Source organism: Notothenia rossii, assembly GCF_949606895.1.
Source record: "Notothenia rossii genome assembly, chromosome: 1".
NCBI classification, from domain to species: domain Eukaryota; kingdom Metazoa; phylum Chordata; class Actinopteri; order Perciformes; family Nototheniidae; genus Notothenia; species Notothenia rossii.
In genome coordinates this window covers 84307104-84325086 of record NC_136912.1, presented here as the reverse complement: position 1 = coordinate 84325086, position 17983 = coordinate 84307104, and the positions used below count along the sequence as shown (strand labels likewise).

Genomic DNA, 17983 nt, shown 5'->3' with positions numbered 1-17983 from the left:
CATATGACATATGAGTTTCTTTTGGTTATCACTGAAAATTAGACAACATGTCCATCCTTACAGCTATCAGCTTTGTGTCCTCTCATTCACCCTGAAACCTCAGCTAATCCCCCAGGAGAAAGATACAGCAGCTGCCAGGAGTCTGGCACAGTCTTTACTCTGTGTTGATACACTTTTCTGTCTTCTTCCTCGCTTTCTACCCTATGTCTGCCCTCACTCAGCCATCCATCGAAGAAGAGCAGGAGACAATTGGAGTATTAATGAGTGGTTTCATCACACATCTGAGGCAAATTGCAATTAACTGCTTCCTAATTAAAGAATTAATATCATCCGGCAATTGGCAAAAGTATTCAAGTTTAATTTTATTTTAAAATGACCTGTTTGATTCCTGAATAAACAGGTACAGATACAAAATGAACCACGATATGCCCTTAGAAGCATATGGTATACTGTACAGTATGTATGTAGTTTAGTATATTTATTTAAAGATGCTTAAATAGTTTAAAGTATATTTTAGCCTCCCAGACATCGATTATAGGCGCTTGCATTACATTAGAAGCAATTATAATTTAATATAAATATCGGAGACTTTATCACAATATTTGTCAGTATGGAGTTTCAGTGTCTAAACTGTTATTTAGTACGGTCAGAGGCACAACAAGGCCAGGGTTCGTTGAGGGTGTTTGTCTTCTCCATTAATTTGTTTTAAGATTTAGAATTGAAGACACAGTGAAATCCACAGGTGGTCCCGGACATGATACTGCCCTCTCATTCTGTTTCTATGGAAAGATCTGCGGGCACTTCTCAGAAACACATCATCTCCCACAGAGAGCTGTTCAGAAAGATGAACACACCTCAGGGACAAACACAAACACACACAAACACACACTTTCAGCCAAACCCTGACAGTGTCCTGGTTATCAGTACATTTAGGGATAACCACTTTTCCCCCAGAAACTAATGATATGATGCCTGTAAGTGACATCAGTGCATCTATTATGAACACAACAATGAGACAATGTGTAATTATGAAATGTGTCAGTTTTATTTTTGTACAAGGTCAATTCTGGATAAAGACAAAGTAACCAGCAGATTTTCAAATCATTGTCTCAACCTTTATATTGTGTCTTCTCAATCCTAGTTTGGGAACAGACTTTAAAAGATTGAAAGTACCATAATGGCTTTATATTCTTTTTTTGTGCAATCTGACTCGTATACATTTGTCTTTTGTTGTTTGTGTCATTGTTTGATATCACGGTTTTCCCTTTATCTCGTCTCTGTTTGGTTGTAAATGTTTTGGAGGCTGTGCAGATGGGCTGCAAATGACTGGAATGATGGATTTCATAGCTTGCTTTTAAACTAAAACATCAAAGTATATAAAAAAGAACTTTTTTTTCGGAGCATATCAGTGAGCAGAGGTTACAGTAACCGCCCATATATGCACCTCAGTTCCAGAGAATTGAAGAGTGTACACAGAAGACTTATCATTTTGTACATAAAAAAAAACATTGACTCATGGCTATGTCAGTGACAGCTGTATCGGAAAAGAACAAAATAAACCTGTTCTTTTTCACTAATTATCAGAGCAGTGCTCTAAAAATAGATGTTGGAAGTAAAGTCCCCAGAGAGAGGAGGGCTTTCGTAACTTCCAGTTAGTCTGTCTGCTAGACTTCCATTCACAAATACAAAACCAGGTGTACTGGTGTCAGTCAATCCCTTGGAAAGCTCACAAAAGACATTACATATACTTGCGTTAAACACAATGTGTCAGTGACAAAGCAGATACAACAGTCACAGATGTAATCTAGTTTCAGCTCCAATCATCACAAACAAAAACAACAAATGTATTTTATTAGTTGAGTTATAGAGTGCAGATATCTGACTTTCCTGTGTATACAGTTAACCTGCATTCATACCTTCTTTACTGACTTGGAAGGAAAAGTAGTTCAAGATCAACAGTGTTCAGTGTTGAATGTCTGACACTTCACTGTCTGTGTGTTGATGTAAGTGTGTCTGAAGTGTCAGGGTGGGCTGTGTTCGATAAGAGGAAGATGTAAAATAGTGCAATTCTGATAAGTGAAAGGTTGATAAACAGTGACAAAGAGAGTTGGATCTTTTTGAGCGTCTAAACTAATTTAAAATACATTGTGGTCATTTTTGCATAGGCTTATTTTCTTGTCTACTTAGCCTCAATACTGCTGGGCAGAGAACAAAATTGCCTTTTTCTTAAGCTCATACCAGTGAAAGAAACTGGGATTTACCATCTCCATAAAAAAATCCACAGCTCAGATCTGAACATAATAAACAATTTCCTTTTTTCAATTTTGGTTTATTATGTTCTAACTGTGAGCAGCTATGTCTTCTTGAGCTATAAAATTGTTGTGCTGCATTTTTGTCTGATCAGAGACACGTGTTAGCTTGCTGTCACGTGCGATTGTCACATTTGTCGTCATTCCACAGCAAAGGATTGAGCATGTGCTGGCAATAAAAAAGACAAGGTCAGGATGCTCAAAGTGGCAATGAGACTGTTATTTCCCGTTCATTTTTACAGGATGTTTTCTTTAACATTTACAGTTATGAGTCATTATTTAATCGTTCCCTCCCTATTTTAAAATACTTGGATATTCTCAACATGTATACGTGATTCAGAGTGTTCATGCTCAGATTATATCAAGTGTTTTTCGCATCCTGAAATATTATTTTACTTCTCCAGCTCTTCCTTTTGAAATGAAGGGACATAACATTTCCCATGAATAATTTGTCTATATTCACTTTATTTTTTTGATCAACACAAAATCTGCTTTGGCTCCTCAAAAGAATGGAACACAGCCCTCCTACAAGTCGTACTCTAGAACATAATGTATCTATCTGCCCCCTCTTGGGGATTGAGCGTTGGGCAACAAAGAGAGGCATTTGTTAGGAGCACTTGACAGGGCCCCGGGCAGACAGGCAGCATATCATAGGAGATCAGCTGGATAATGTTTTTCCATCTCCTTGGCAAGTTCAAATGTTACCTGAACAGTTCCCGACAAGCTTATTCATGGAGGGGAGCTCACTGTAAGCATTGCATTTACAGTGGTGGAAAGTCATGTTACCTTACTACTGTTCATTTTTTAAGAAACTTCTACTTATTTTTGCTCTTCTTCTCTCTGGTACAAGTCAAGATTAAACATACAAAATACCATATAACCTAATATATGAATAGGTTAAATTACCATCTCTTACATTTGATCATAGTTACATGTTTATTTATACCTGGCTGCTAAACCCTTGTTACTGTTACAAGGTGTGTATCTTGTATTTTGTAAATTGTGTAACTTGTTAAATACCGTCAAACTGTGTTCAATATGTGCTTTATGTGCAATTTATACTTTATATACATATGCCATCTTTAATAACTGTAATATATACCGGGCTGCTAAATCCTAAGAACTGCTACAGGATTTGATTTGTAGATTTGATTTGTTTTTGATCTGTATTTTTGAAAATTAGGTAACTTTTTTAGTTTTTTATCTTTTTTTTTTTGCATATTGTTTATTATATTATAACTTAGTACTTTTTTAGCACATTGTATATTATATTATAACTTAGTACTTTTTTAAACGCATGAAGATATGCAACACTAAGCTGTCTGTGGCTCTTTCCTGCTGTAACGCTGCAAATTTCCCCTCTGTGGGACTAATAAAGGTATTCTGATTCTGATTCTGATTTTGATGCATAAGATGAATATATATCACTCTAAAAGGGGTTATTTATGCATGTATTTTCTTTTATACTTTTAGTCAATCTCGCTGGTAATAATGGTGTGCTTTTCCTTTGGGTGCAATTTTTTGTTCATGCTTTTACTTTAAGTATCCGAGTACTTCTTCCACCTAGTGCATTTCTCTGTAAGAAAGTGCAAGACACTGACCATTGTTTTGTGTTAAACTGCCATCTAGTGGTTACATTTCATTACTGTTGTTAAATAGAAGACAGAGTACTGAGATTGAAAAGTCAGATGTAAATACTGTTCACATTATTAATAAAACAAAGCAAATCAAATTGAACTTAAATCAAAAAGTCTCATTGTTCTGTAGCATGTTCTATAACCTCTTTAATTTGTTGATTCTTTGAAAACCTTCAGTGTAAGTGAAGCTGTGGAGACTCAGCACTCATGGAGGGCAAACAAGAAAGTTTCCATATATTTAATAGTTACATGTTCTATGTAAGCCCGTTGTTATTTCAGCTCTCAAATCTTTAGTTTTTCTTTCTCTCTCCCCAAAATGTTCCTTTCCTTCATCCCTGTTCTGGGTGGGGGGTGTTCTGTGCCGAAGCCAGTCGCACACGAGATTGGCGCCAGATTTGATCGTCTGTTTCCGTGAGAGTATGAAATCCAAGCTAAATGTAACAAGCCCCAGTGGAGCAGTAACCTACGAGACTCACACCTGCATCCACGGCACTTTGCCCTGCCAGTGCTACAGTGTAATGTAAATGGTTGGCTGTTTTTCCCATTAATCACATCATCCAGATGTGCTTTACATGGAGCCTTCTAGCATCCAGTAAGAGCTCCCTCTTTTAGGACAAGAAGCAGGTTCACCACAGTGCACCTCCTGACAAAGCAAACCATGTAATTAAAGCTCAGATTGACATCTCTACTCGGCAGCTGTGGGGTTTTTTCCACCTGTCATCTCTATGCCAAGCAGAGCAGAGCCTTCAAATCCCATTGACATCTAGCTGATCTCCCCTTTCCTCAACAAAAAAGAGAAAAGGTCATAACAGCCTTTGAGGCTTTGATGATGTGTTAAAAAAAAAAACGGTGGAAAATAACGACCCAAATCACCTTTTCCTGGACTCTGCTTTTGTGTCGCGCCTCTTACGAGAAGGCAGGGCACATGATTACCAGGCCAGGTCTGTTCTGCTCATCAGAGGAATAATAATGTTTAAGCAGAGCTGGATGTTTTCTCCACTCCATCATTGAGACATTACATCTACCGCCATGGCTGCTTATGTGAAGAAGTCCCAAGTTCATTACTCATTATCTGGCAACCTTTGTCTGAAACAGACTATTCTGAAGGCAACTTATCAAATCATTTGGCTTTCAAATATTCCTAATCAACCGTTACAAATGTGATAGCCCAGATGTGCAACGGATGACAGAGTAGGAACAGGAAACAGTCTGGACAAATGTCTGCATTGGGAAAAAGAGAGTCCAAAATCGAAGTCGTTTTTCTTTATTTGATATGGTCGTCGTCATAGAGAGAGGAAGGAAGTATTTATCCGTGGTATCTCTGGCAGAAGATGTGGTCGCTTGATGTCTGATTTCACTGCGACTGAGAAGATCTGCAGTCCCGCCTGTTTGCTCCCCAGCACCTATTGGGCTGATGCCTGCAGCCAGTCCTCGCTATGACCTCACACACTCGTTAGTGCCAAGGAAATAACCCTTGGGTGTTCCAGCACGGCTCAGAGTACAGAGGGTGGGGCCCTTCTGTTCATATGGTGCACTGAAAATCAGTCACACACAACATTGCACTAGTACAGTATGAAGCTGAAGTCATGAATGTGCTTTCTCTACTTCCGTGTTGTCCCAACTGTCATAAATCGTAGGGTCCGCCTGTGCAAGACCTGCATCCTTCTCCATTCCAGATGTGTTTAACGGCCTCTCTGGGCCACAGACCCTACTGCCTCTCTTGGATAAACAGAGGCCTCGTCGATCTGCAGTGGCTCATTGACTCCTCTTTTGAATTGTGACCCTATTAGAGGAAAGTCAAAGTCAACAATCGCAGGCTGGTGATTAGTAACAAGTATCCATGTTTGGACATTGTTTGGAAATAAAAATCTCTTTATTCAGAGAACACCTGCCACATAAACTTTGCTCTGACCTTGATTTTCTTCATTTCCTCTTCTCTCTTTTTTAATATATAGCATTTGATTTATGCGCTCCAGCCTGGTCACACATAACCATGTCATCATGTGCCGTGATATACAGCTCGATTAATAATTCCCTGGTCTAGCTGTGGGATCAGGGCGGGTACTCATCATGCTCAAGCTCCAGAGACACAGCTCTTGCCAGCATTGAGCACATTAAGAACGTCCTGAGGAAATATCACACGGTCCAGCAGCACTGAGTCAGGCTTCTGACACCAAACTGGAAACGTATGGGGTTTTCAGCTCTTCAGTCTGTTTAGGGTGAGCTCCAGCTACTACTGTCTCTGGTTTGGGGCCATGAATTAAGATTTCACGTCTAGCTCCTGCTGAAATGCAGTTTTGCTACCAGAATACAGCTGAATCTGGCTGTGGAAGCTAAATCCTCTATCTTTCTGTCAAATGGAAATCCTTTGTCTGTATTGAAGTGCTGTGACATCAAGAAGGAGGTTTCATTGCATTAGTGCCCATAGAAGAGACAGCACAATCATTTTCTTCTTTCTCATCTCCATCAACCACTCTCTGCAGTCGCCCTGTCCATGACCACAGTTGACCACAACACACCTGAGTAAATACCCTCCCACTGAGTTCAGACAGAGTCTCCAGGCTCCATCACAGTTGTATCATGGCAGCAGGACCTGGCCTCTGTCCCAGGAGCCAGGACCCCTCTGAACCGCTGCACATCGGACAAGTAGCTCATTGTGTGCGATGAGGAGGCATGGCGGAAGTTTCCATGACATGCGTTTCTGCATATACACTCTTCTTTTCCAAATATCTTCTCCAAGTGTCCCATCATTGCTCATTTAAAGGTTAACAAAGGATTTTTTTTTTTTTATATTTTTGTGAGAAATCACTTTAATTTTGGATTGCTGCAGCTGGAGAAATGGCAAATAGGTCCGTCTGGGGTTTGTATTTTTAAACTGCATTGGCACTCGAGTTCAACACAGTTGTGCCCTCTGTGGGTAAAAGCATAATATGATATTCAATTGTTTACGATTCTTTACACAAATCCCCACAAGTTTAGCTTTTATCAGTACCAGGAAAGACGTACTGTTGAGCTTAAAATATAATAATATATATATATATAATAATCCTCTAAAAAAATCGTATTTTTTACTAAATTATCCAAGGCAGCAATAAAAACACAACTATAACTCTTCTACTGACTACAGAATTGGTCAATGTGAGAACCCGTCAAGACAGTTTTTTTAACGACACAGAGGTCACAGGGGCCTTTCAGAGCTCAGTTTCTGCTCCGCGAAGCAAATTATTTTACATATAATGATCTGAAGAGCTGGCAGCATAATTTGTTTGCCTGGTGGAGCATGTGGGTGCAGCCCCGGGCAAGGCCTAGAGAGCTAATTAGGCGGCTAAAAAGGCTAAAATAATTTTGAAAGGCATCACTACGACGTTGCTGCCGGGATTCCTTTAAGAATTTCATTCAAATGTCAACATACTGGTGCACGGGCACACATGAATGAGGCCCAGTGCCTAAGATGGCTCAAAGCATATTATAAAAAGTCCTATCAAGATCAACTTTAAGTTTTGTAACATTTCTTTTCACAGCAGTCTATGTTTCACATATAGTGACGTCATGTTATACCATTTGGGGTAGGCTACATATTTTTTTTAATGAAGTTACTATTCAGAAAGTTAAGCTGCAGAGTCTCTGCCCTGCAACCACTGCAGTGCATTTAGCAAAGTGGGCTCACATTCATGATGGAGCAGCAGCACCATCTAACGTTAAAACAGGGTAGTAGTACTCTTTTTGTCAGAAAAATGTAAATTGGGGGAATTATTCAGCAAATTGTGGGAAAATAACTAAAGTTGAATCCTTTGAGAGCCAAAATACAAGAAACAGTGTAAGGCTGCAGAGAAACAAATAATCAATAGCAAAAAAAAGACAGAATTAACATTAAAAAAAACAGCCTTTGCAGGAAACTAAAGGTTTGTCATTTCATCTTTAAAAAAGCAATCAATCACAAAAGGCACGGTCTATACATATAGTCGCCAAACAACTCAAATCAAATCATAGTGAAATCAACATGTATTAATTCAACTGTATCAACTATATTTGTTAATCGATTAAAGAGATAAAAAGTTGTAAATGTTAAATAAGTGTCATATTGAATTCATACTGACTAGCTACCGGTCCTATTCTTGTTCACAATAACTAACGCTATTCCTGTCATAAACATATGATTTTACTATTCATTTATCTCAAACAAAAGTCCAGAATACAAAGTAGCACCAAAAGAGGAAAATAAGAAGTAAAAAAAACACTGCAACAATTGACACAAAAATCACAAGAACCAATAATCTGTCACTCAAGTACTGGAGGAGTTAGCACCGGTCATAAGCACCATATGTCCTGCAATACGCTTAAAGAATTTCGCTTAGACTTTTGGTCAAAAGCAAAGAGAGGAGTAAAGGCTGAATATGTTTTTCTCAATGCATCTGTAAGGCAAAGAAAGTGCTGCAGGACTAGTTTCCCTCTGAAAAATGCACTTTAAGGTTTCTAACTATTACTAAAATACTGTTAGTACTATCTTAGAGTTAATATAGTCAATTAAGACGAATGCTCAGTAATCTGCCACACTGCTTTTTGCTTTATCTATAATCTACAGGTACTGAAATCATGTACCTCAAAGTCCCATCAGAATGCCCCAGATTTGTAAACTCTGGAAAGCCTTTGGGTGGTTGAGTCTCTGAGGAATTCATTGCTTTATTTGGTGTGAGCACAAGTGTGAATATACAAATAATAATACTTTGACGTTTATTTTAATGATATGATGTAAAGTTGTAAGTTGATAGAGAGGCCGGAGATCACAGGTGACTCGCTCTGAGACGTCCAGGAGACAGGCTTCTTTTTTTAAGAAATGCCTAAAAAAACATAGTATTGTTAATGAAGCGTTCAACAATTTAGTTACATTTAAAGAAAACAAATTCAAATTGAAAGGGGTTTGAAGTTCATACCCTTAAATCCATGGATTTGCATGCATGTTTAATAGAAATAATGATACATTTGAGATTTAAATCAAGCTGAATGTTGAACCAGACAAAAAATGCAATCTTCTTGAACAAAACCCCAAATGTTGTTTATGGCTCTGTGTGTTTGGTTGTACTGTCAAAGATTATAGAGACTTACAAGACTGCGAGTTGGGCTGAGTGAGCGAGAGCGCACGGGGCTGGTGCTCCTGCTTCTACTCCACTGCAAAAACAGATGTACCACAAGAAAACACAACATTATGTTGAGCTTTCAGGGAGGCCTTACTCTCCAGAGAACACTCAAATGAATTATATTTTTGAAGTTTTATACAGTCAGTACCACAGCACCCCTTCTTGTCACAGCCTCGCCCTTCACTACCACAGCATCTCCTTCCAACAGGGAAGGCCACACATGGTACATCACCAGAGGAGCAGTTAACTCAGAGTCATAGCTACGGCGATACCTGTCAGTCAGAGAAGAGGTGGAACAAAGAGGGAGAGCTGTGAGAATTGATGTGTGTGAGGGCGACATCTACTGGTAGAGACTGCAAATAACCTAAGGAATATACTGGCCATGTTTTACAGGTCATGTAGCATCACATGTTACTTGAACACTTGTAGAGCATTCCGTTAAAAGACAGACTGTAATTTAGACACAGTAATGTACAAAGGACTGACTTGCGGTCGTTGTAAAGTTCTCCATCGCTGGCAAAGGAAAAGTCAAGCGGGGGGTCCAGTGTCTGCATGGCAAACGCCACCCTGCACATCTCCCTGATCAAGGTACTGATGAGGAAAAAGTCCACCTCTGGCGGAAAAGAGATCCGAGGGTTCACATTCATGGCATTGATCACATCCTGGGGAGAAATTAAACACAAAGGTCAGATGACTCGTACGTTTTAGTAACATAATAGTTTGTCCATAAATGCTGCAAAGAGTAGACATAAAGGGTTTAGTCCTACATTGATGCTGGCCTGAATGTCGTAGAGGTCCAGGTTTCTGACGATGTAGTCCACTGCTGCATCCTCCAGGTACTCTAACCCAAAGTGCGGGGACAACGTCTTTCTCACTCGCAGCTTGAACTGACGGTAAGCCAGTTTTGCTGTCTTAAAGGATTCCTGAGACATGGTGACAAAAAACAAGATATTTAAAAATAAATTGCTCTAAATATAAATGAGTCATAATATGAACCCTGATGAAATCAAGCACATATGAAGTCAATTTAAACAGATAGGGCACTCTCTTCTCTGCACGCTCTTCTGATCTGCACGTCTCTCTAAAACAATTTCAGTCATACCACGACGGCAATGAAGATGATTTTCTGGACCATCTCCACGTCATCAATGTGGCGTCGAAGAATGGCCTGGGCCTCCAGCCGCTCCACCGCGTACAGGTCATTGAAGCGTGATATGAGGCGTGCGTAGCGGGAGGAGTTGGTGAGCTGCGCTCTGGTGGGCGACTCGCTCCTCATCGGGCTGGAAGAGCGACTGAGCCTCGGCAAGGGGCTCGGAGAACGACTCCTCACCAACCTGAAACACAGAAGAGAAACGTTATCATTCAAGTCAGTTCTGTGTAGTGGTGTCTGCATGCACATACACTGATGGCATGTTTACCTCTCCTGCAGCACGGTCTTGTCTGTGCTCAGGTAAGACACTTCATCTTTGAGCAGGCGAATCTGCCGCTCATAATCAATGAAGGCCGCCATCTTCCTTTGATAACTCTCCACTTGCTCATGTGCGGATCTCAAACTGAAAGAAAGACACGCTTCACATCAAGAAAAGTAGCACATCATGTATATTTCACTTGAGAGCAAATAGATCATGGCACTATTTTTTGTGAACCACCCACTCTGCTTTCAGTTGCAATATTTCTTCTTCAGTTGCCAGCAGAGTAGTTGCTGACTCTCTCTTTGTGACATCCAGTTCCTGCTGAGTATCGACCAATCTGAAGAGATACAAAATTAGATGATATACATCCCAATTTTCCATGGACTTTTATCCAAATGCATTTAAACCAGAGGCATGCTAGTTGAAGAAGGAAACTGAATGACTGCTCTGCTTCTGCTGTCTTATATCTGTTGGACTCACTCTGCTCTAATGGAGTCCAACTGCAGGCGAGTGGAGCACAGCTCGGTGTCCTTCCTCTGTATGTCACTGTCAAGGGAGGCAGAGAGCTCCCTGATCCTTCGGTCCTTTTCAACTGAATCCTGATCAAAACAAATGCTATACAGTTACCACAACTGGAGATGTACATATTGAAGAGAACTCATTGTAATTGGTTGGACACTGTGTGCTACACTGGATTATTTTTGATGGATTTCCTTATAAAATTGTTATAATAAGCAAAGTAAAAGCTTGTCACCTGGAAGAGCTGCAGACTGGTGTCATCAGAGACCACGGGCCTGGCCATGGAGAAACAGGTTCCAAGCCACGGCAGCAGGCGAGTTTTGAGAGTGTCTACTCCAGCATAGTGTCCACCTGATTCATCAGTGTAAAACCAGCGAGTGTGAAGAATAGCTTGCTTGTTATAATGAGAGGGATAATGCTATACTGCTGTGTTTTACTACTGCCAATATATAGCCTACCTTCAGCAGCTGTGTGGTTAAGGATGGTAAACAGTTGACCTTGGACCTTTGCGGTTAGTTCAATCAGTTCACAGCATCTATTTAGATTGTTGTCACAGGAAATAACCTGGGAGGACAAAAATGACAAACAATAGGCTAATGAACTAGACAACGTGAAGTTAGTAAAGTTCATTTCAGACATAAGATGACAAGGAGAATGACTAATCAGCTAGTTTTTTATTAATGTAATCAAATATTTAAAAGCATGAAGCATTTAAAATTGCAAAATGTAACAGGCAGCAGCTACTGTATATAGGCTGTTTTGTTGTATATTTTATTTTGTAGCTTAATATACAGTATTATGTCCTTATGAACAATTATTGTTGTATAAATAACTGTTAAAACGTATAACGCCACTGTTTGCTGTACAAGATTTTGTGTTGTAACCTTGTATAATTGTTTCAATAAAAACAACAGGAATGATGAATACCTTTTCCTAGAATTTTCTTTCATAGGTATAAATAAAAACTCCTTATATTACACATTCATATATTTAGCAAATATAATTTGTTTAAAATAATATATTTTATTATTAATCTTTTATTTTATTTAGTTTTTCTTTTGTTTATTTTCCATACCATTTTGTGCTAACCCCCTTGGATGTTTAATTGTATGTATTTTTCACATTATTTCCTGAAGTCAAATTGTGTGGCATTAGTTAAATAAAAAACCCTAAATACAAATAATTAAAAGCCGCTTCCGGTACCTCCGCCACCTTAAACCGATATATCTATGGTTAAGCCCATATAAGTCACCCAGCGGATTTCTACCGGAAGTAACAGGAAGTGAACCATCGTAGCAGAAAAACTTTTTCGGAAAAGTCCACCTGTAGCCAGGGCAACCGGCGTCCATAGCAACCAAACTCAACCGGGAAATCAATGTCATCTAAAACAAGCTTTGCATTCCTTTGTTGTGGTATTTTTAAATAAATGCATGCATCATCCAAACCACTGCATTCCATGGCATTGCCCGTAATAAAAATAGCCGAATAAAAAGTATATACAAATCGAGATAGTGGACAAATCACCAATTTATAGCAGTAAGCAAAGCAATTTATCATCATCTATACCAGGAAATAATGTTTCTGCAACGCTTTGACTAACCCATACATTATAAATGTACACACATTTGACTTATAGCCTCTAATGCATTACATAAACACGGTGCAACAGATGAACTTTGGTCAGATTTAGGTCGGTGGTCTTTAATTATTGATAAACTTACATGGTACTCTCTGTGCCAGCTCTCAAGTTTGTCCTGCAGGACGCTGAAAGGGGATGTGTGGGTCAGTCTCCTCAAAGTATCGGCCATGTCCGTCCTAATGAGCCTACTGGGAGCTTTAAAATGCTCCTGCAGGACACGATGCAGTTCAAATTCCTCTCCTGGCAGCTTTTCTCCACCTACGACTGTGCTGCCAAGCGTCGCTTCAGTTGTGGCAACCAGGAGACGAGACTGTAGGCGACAACCTGAAAACAAACCACTTTAAATACAAATAATTCCTTACGGAAACTAGGAGCACTGCTGTCTGTCTCTCCTCTGTAGGCTCTGTTCTGCCGGGGTGTAAATACGATTGTAATGTCATACTGTCAAACGACACCAAAGGCCTACAGGGTGAACTGTAGCTCGGTAACACAGAATGCTGATGTTTGTGTGTGTGTGTGTGTGTGTGTGTGTGTGTGTGTGTGTGTGTGTGTGTGTGTGTGTGTGTGTGTGTGTGTGTGTGTGTATGTGTGTGTGTGTGTGTGTGTGCGTGCGTGTTTGCGTGTGTGCGTGTGTGTGTGTGTGTGTGTGTGTGTGTGTGTGTGTGTGTGTGTGTGTGTGTGTGTGTGTGTGTTGAAATTAATCCGATTATAATACTAGGACATACATAAGACTAATATGATTTAACAGTGCAGTTAGTGTTGGGCTCTATGGTTGGGCTGTCATGATAATGGATTACATAATGTAAAAGAGATGTACAAAAAGTCATTTGAACACGTTCTTTGAAAACAATGTATTTATTTTGCATTTCAAAACATCTAATAAGAAAATAATGTTGCTCAAAACAAAGAAATGTTATCAAAAAAATGAGAATATAAAACCAATTTATTAATTGAATTTATTAACTTAAATACAATTATTAATTAGATTATTTTTTCTATTTATGTACATATTTATTTTAAATAAACCTTCAGATTTACTTTAATAATTTAGGATGTTATACAGTTCTTTATTTTTTACCTTATTTATTTATGTCATTTATTTAGTTATTATAATGAGAGCTCTCTGGTCCTGTTGCCAGACCATATATCTTGTTTTGAAAAGCCTAAATATAAGCAGCATTAATTAAAAATGATTACGATGAGTAATTTCAGCCTGAACGAGCAGACGAATGCATATGCAGATGTTAAGGTATAGCTATTAGTAAATTAGATAAACTGTATACCTATTCCCTAAATAAATCTGTTTCTATTTCAATATAGGCAGGATTCAATAACAAATAATATGTAGCCTAAGCTGAAATATAACTGTTTGTTCAATGTACTACTTTGTACCAAATGCTGCTTACAATGTATTGTTGGAGCTTGGATGAGACAGTGTTATGGTTATGGCCTATGGTTATTGCCCGCTTGGCATTTTACCTATGGAAAATATGAATGAACATGTTTTTCTATTTTGGGACCCTTCTCTCATTGGATGGTTGAACTTGGAATGCACCATATTTTACTTGTGTATAAACGTCCCTTTTTAGCTCGCTTAATGCAAATACAAATTGCACAGGGTTGTTTATGTTCGTTTTATCAAAACCTTTTTATTCCTAACTTATTTCGACCTGTTATAATATCACAACATACCCGTTCTTTATTTTCGACCGTGAAAAGTGGTACGGTCCCATTCACTCTGCAAGCAGGAGAGGGAGGGTCAACATGGCGTCGGAACAGGTCCGTTTTCTTCAGTATTTGTTGTTTTTCTTGCATTTTAGTACGTGTATTGCTTGTTGTTTGCCAATAGGGCAATGATATGTTCCCGATTGACCCGGAGTAATAAATATAAATGCATTCCGCTTTGTTGTCGCCCCTACGTGTTATAAATACTCGCCACCGTGTCGTTATTATAGCTAGCGTTACATGGGAATAACAATGCCGCTATTGTGACCGATGTGCTGGTAAACAGCATCGATGTTTTTGCTAAAATAAAGGCCATAGAAGCTGCTTAATAAGGACACACGGGCTTGCCTCTATTTATTGCTGCTAAAATGAGGGCAGTTTATTTTTAGTTCTGGCTACAGACAGGCAGTCGTGGGGTATTTAACTGAGATGCATTCCAGCACTGAGCCTAGAAACAGGAGATAAATAGGAAACAGGGATCAACATGAGTTCATTGTGTCCACCTGCAAAATAGCTAGATAGATTTTTATTGGTATTTTGTATCTACCATCCAATATTTTACCATAATTTGGCTGGTAAATCGTACTAATTGATAGAGATAACATCTCAAACCTAAAGATTGTAGAGGTAGGTAGAAGAAATGTAGAGTAAACTGTTCCAATCAGGGAGAAACGCATGGAAACAATATAAAATGCTAAGTGTGAAATGTAATTATCTTGCCTTGGAGGGTAGCCTATTTAGATTTTAAATGGTCAATTCCAGTCTATCTATGTGGAGGGTTTTTCTAAGTTAAATAAGACAATGTTTTATTAGCCCTACAGTGTGGACATTTGCCATGGTACAGCAGTGAAGTGCAATAACAAGGACGATCAGTCAAAAAATAGCTTGATATTATAACTATATTTAACTTTAAAAAGCTAAATAAAATCAGTAGACAGACCTGTTGAGTCTGCAGCAGCAGGAAGAACCTGCAGTTGTCTCGTTCACAGCGTAGGTGAAGCAGCCTGTCCTTTTATACATTTGAGTGTTGTTTTGTTGATTTGTTTATTGTTTTGCCTTTCCAGGAGAGTTCAAATGGGCCTGTGAAGAAGTCCATGCGGGAGAAGGCTATAGAAAGACGAAATATCAACAAGGAACACAACAGTAACTTCAAAGCAGGATATGTACCCATAGAAGAGGAACGTCTTCATAAAACTGGACTGCGAGGACGAAAGGGAAACATGGCTGTTTGCATCGTTATCCTCCTCTTCATCCTTGCCTTAATTAACCTTATTGTAAGCAATACAAATGTCAATCTAATGCATTGTCTTGAATACACTATTGAAAAATATGATACAAAGTTGTCAGAGCTTCATATATCATTATGTGTTGTTGCATTATTTCCCTCAGATCACTCTGGTAATATGGACAGTGATCCGTATTGGTCCGAATGGTTGTGACAGTATGGAGTTCCATGAGAGTGGACTGCTGCGCTTCAAACAGAAGGCGGACATGGGCATCGTTCACCCACTGCACAAGAGCACAGTAGGGGGCCGCAAGGACCAGGACCTCGTCCTCGTTGGAAACAACAATCCGGTAAGAAACACAGAGGAGACTCACAGTATACACTGAGCAATTTGAAAAGATAGAAGCTTAAATATTGTGTGCATACTTTTATAACGCTTCTCGTTAATTTGATGCATGTCGTTTCAGGTTGTGTTCCAGCAAGGCACCACTAAGCTGAGTGTGGAGAAAGAAAAGACCTCAATCGTTAGTGACGTTGGCATAACCTTCACAGACCCTCGGACACAGAACACGTACTTCAGCACAGACTTTGAAAACCATGAGTTCCACTTGCCCAAAGGAGTCAAAATTCTCAGTGTTAAAAAGGCTTCCACCGAAAGGGTGCGTATAATGCTTATAATACCTATAACAAAAAAGTTATATCAGCCTAACAATAGTTTTTATTTGTATTGGTTTGTGCACAGGTTGTGAAATACTATCAGTAAACAACAACCAATAATAGTTCAATTCAACTTTTGTTACTGCCTTTGTTTTTGACTGTTGTGTTAATTTTGTCTCTTATTTTAGATCACCAGTAGTGCATCTTCTGACCTGAACATTAAAGGGGACGGCAAGGCCATCATTCGAGGAAACGAGGGCGTCAACATCATGGGCCGGACTGTAGAGTTCAAAGTGGGCGGAGGCATCGAGCTCAGGGCTGTAAGTATGGAGTGTTGTAACATGGGTTACGGAGGGCAGGTTTTATAATAAAGGTTTTGCAAACTCTTGCATGTATATGGTTTAAAGATGGTTTGTATACATGTGTTATTTTCTCTTTGCAGGAGAACAGCATCATTCTGAATGGATCAGTCATGTTCAATGTTTCACGCATCCCTAACTCTGCAGGAGATGTGTATTTTGATGAAGGCATGGAACGGTATAAGCTCTGCATGTGTGCAGATGGGACTCTGTTCCGTGTGCAGGTGAAATATCCCAACATGGGCTGCCAGACTTCAGATAACCCGTGTGGAAAAACTCAGTAGGAGAGTTGGCTAAAGTCTACTTTCAAGTGTCTACACTTTGTCACCACTGAAGTCAAGTTACACATTTGTGTATATAGAAAATTCTATAGGGCATTTATCATAACTTAGTAATACCTCTGCAGTGTACCCGTCAAATTCTGTATTCCTTATTTTAGTTGCCAAACAGGAATTGTGTTACAGATCATTGCCACTTGGCCAAAGATATGAACATATGTGTTTTAATGGTTTTCAGATGTGCCAAGCGTATCCTAATTTATGCCCTTTCAGTATAACTCATTACATTGTGGTTTACAATGACCATTGATAGAAATGAGAAACAGCAGTATTTTGTTTTTGCCTTAACTCCCAGTATTACCAATTTACAAACCGTGTAGAGGTATTGTATTTGCTCATTTGTTCATTGTTTCTGGCAGCTTTGTTTGAGATTTTGTTAAATTATATTTACTGAGAAGCGTGAGACACTACATGACAATATGTATAATTAAATTTGGCATAAACTCTAAAACATAAGAAACCTTTTTTAAGCCATCCAGTAATGTTAAAGCAGAAGGGAAGGTCTCTTTCTGGGACTGTCGATAATGCACGTGCCAATGGATTTAAAAGGGATGATATATAATATAATATGTATCTAATATTCTATTTTTTTTAAAGCAAAATAACACAATATTAAAAAACAGAGGGAGATTGTGTGACAAAAATATATTAAAATATTGAATGACAGGAAAGTCTAAATCATTTTTGCTTTATTGAGTGGTTTGAATTTTGATCAATATAGTATATAATATTTGACTTTTGCTTTGGATTGTCTTGTCTTTTAAAAAAAAAAGTGCTGATGTTGAGAAATGTTCTCAGAGCCTGTTGTGAGAAAACATGTTTTTGATCAACTAAGGAAAAAACAAACACAAAAACAATCAGCCTTATTTTTGAAATAAAATGTTGAACATTTCATTGCTATGTTTGTTTCAATAAAGAAACGTGTTGCTATGTGAAACTTCTTATCATTGGCTTCCGGAAATTCCTCAAGTTGTTTATATGGTCATTTAAAGCCACAAAAGAATACTGTCCCTCATTATGCTGTTTTA

General features: G+C 38.8%; 2 protein-coding genes across 2 annotated transcripts; one reads left to right on the top strand and one right to left on the bottom strand.

Moving 5' to 3' along the window:
* Window positions 1-7843: 7843 nt before the first annotated feature.
* spata18 (spermatogenesis associated 18) lies at window positions 7844-13094 on the bottom strand. Its single transcript, XM_079692894.1, has 12 exons — window positions 12734-13094; window positions 11471-11576; window positions 11248-11363; window positions 10974-11092; window positions 10735-10830; window positions 10500-10634; window positions 10184-10415; window positions 9849-10004; window positions 9568-9743; window positions 9230-9353; window positions 9050-9112; window positions 7844-8784 (listed from the first exon to the last, which is right to left on the bottom strand). The coding sequence occupies exons 1-12, from the start codon at window positions 12818-12820 to the stop codon at window positions 8728-8730; spliced, it is 1467 nt and encodes a 488-aa protein (XP_079549020.1). The 5' UTR covers window positions 12821-13094; the 3' UTR covers window positions 7844-8727.
* A 1185-nt stretch (window positions 13095-14279) lies between these two features.
* Window positions 14280-17892, top strand: sgcb (sarcoglycan, beta (dystrophin-associated glycoprotein)). The gene is made up of 6 exons (XM_079693412.1): window positions 14280-14430; window positions 15441-15650; window positions 15766-15951; window positions 16069-16260; window positions 16447-16578; window positions 16701-17892. The coding sequence occupies exons 1-6, from the start codon at window positions 14416-14418 to the stop codon at window positions 16899-16901; spliced, it is 936 nt and encodes a 311-aa protein (XP_079549538.1). The 5' UTR covers window positions 14280-14415; the 3' UTR covers window positions 16902-17892.
* Window positions 17893-17983: the final 91 nt, after the last annotated feature.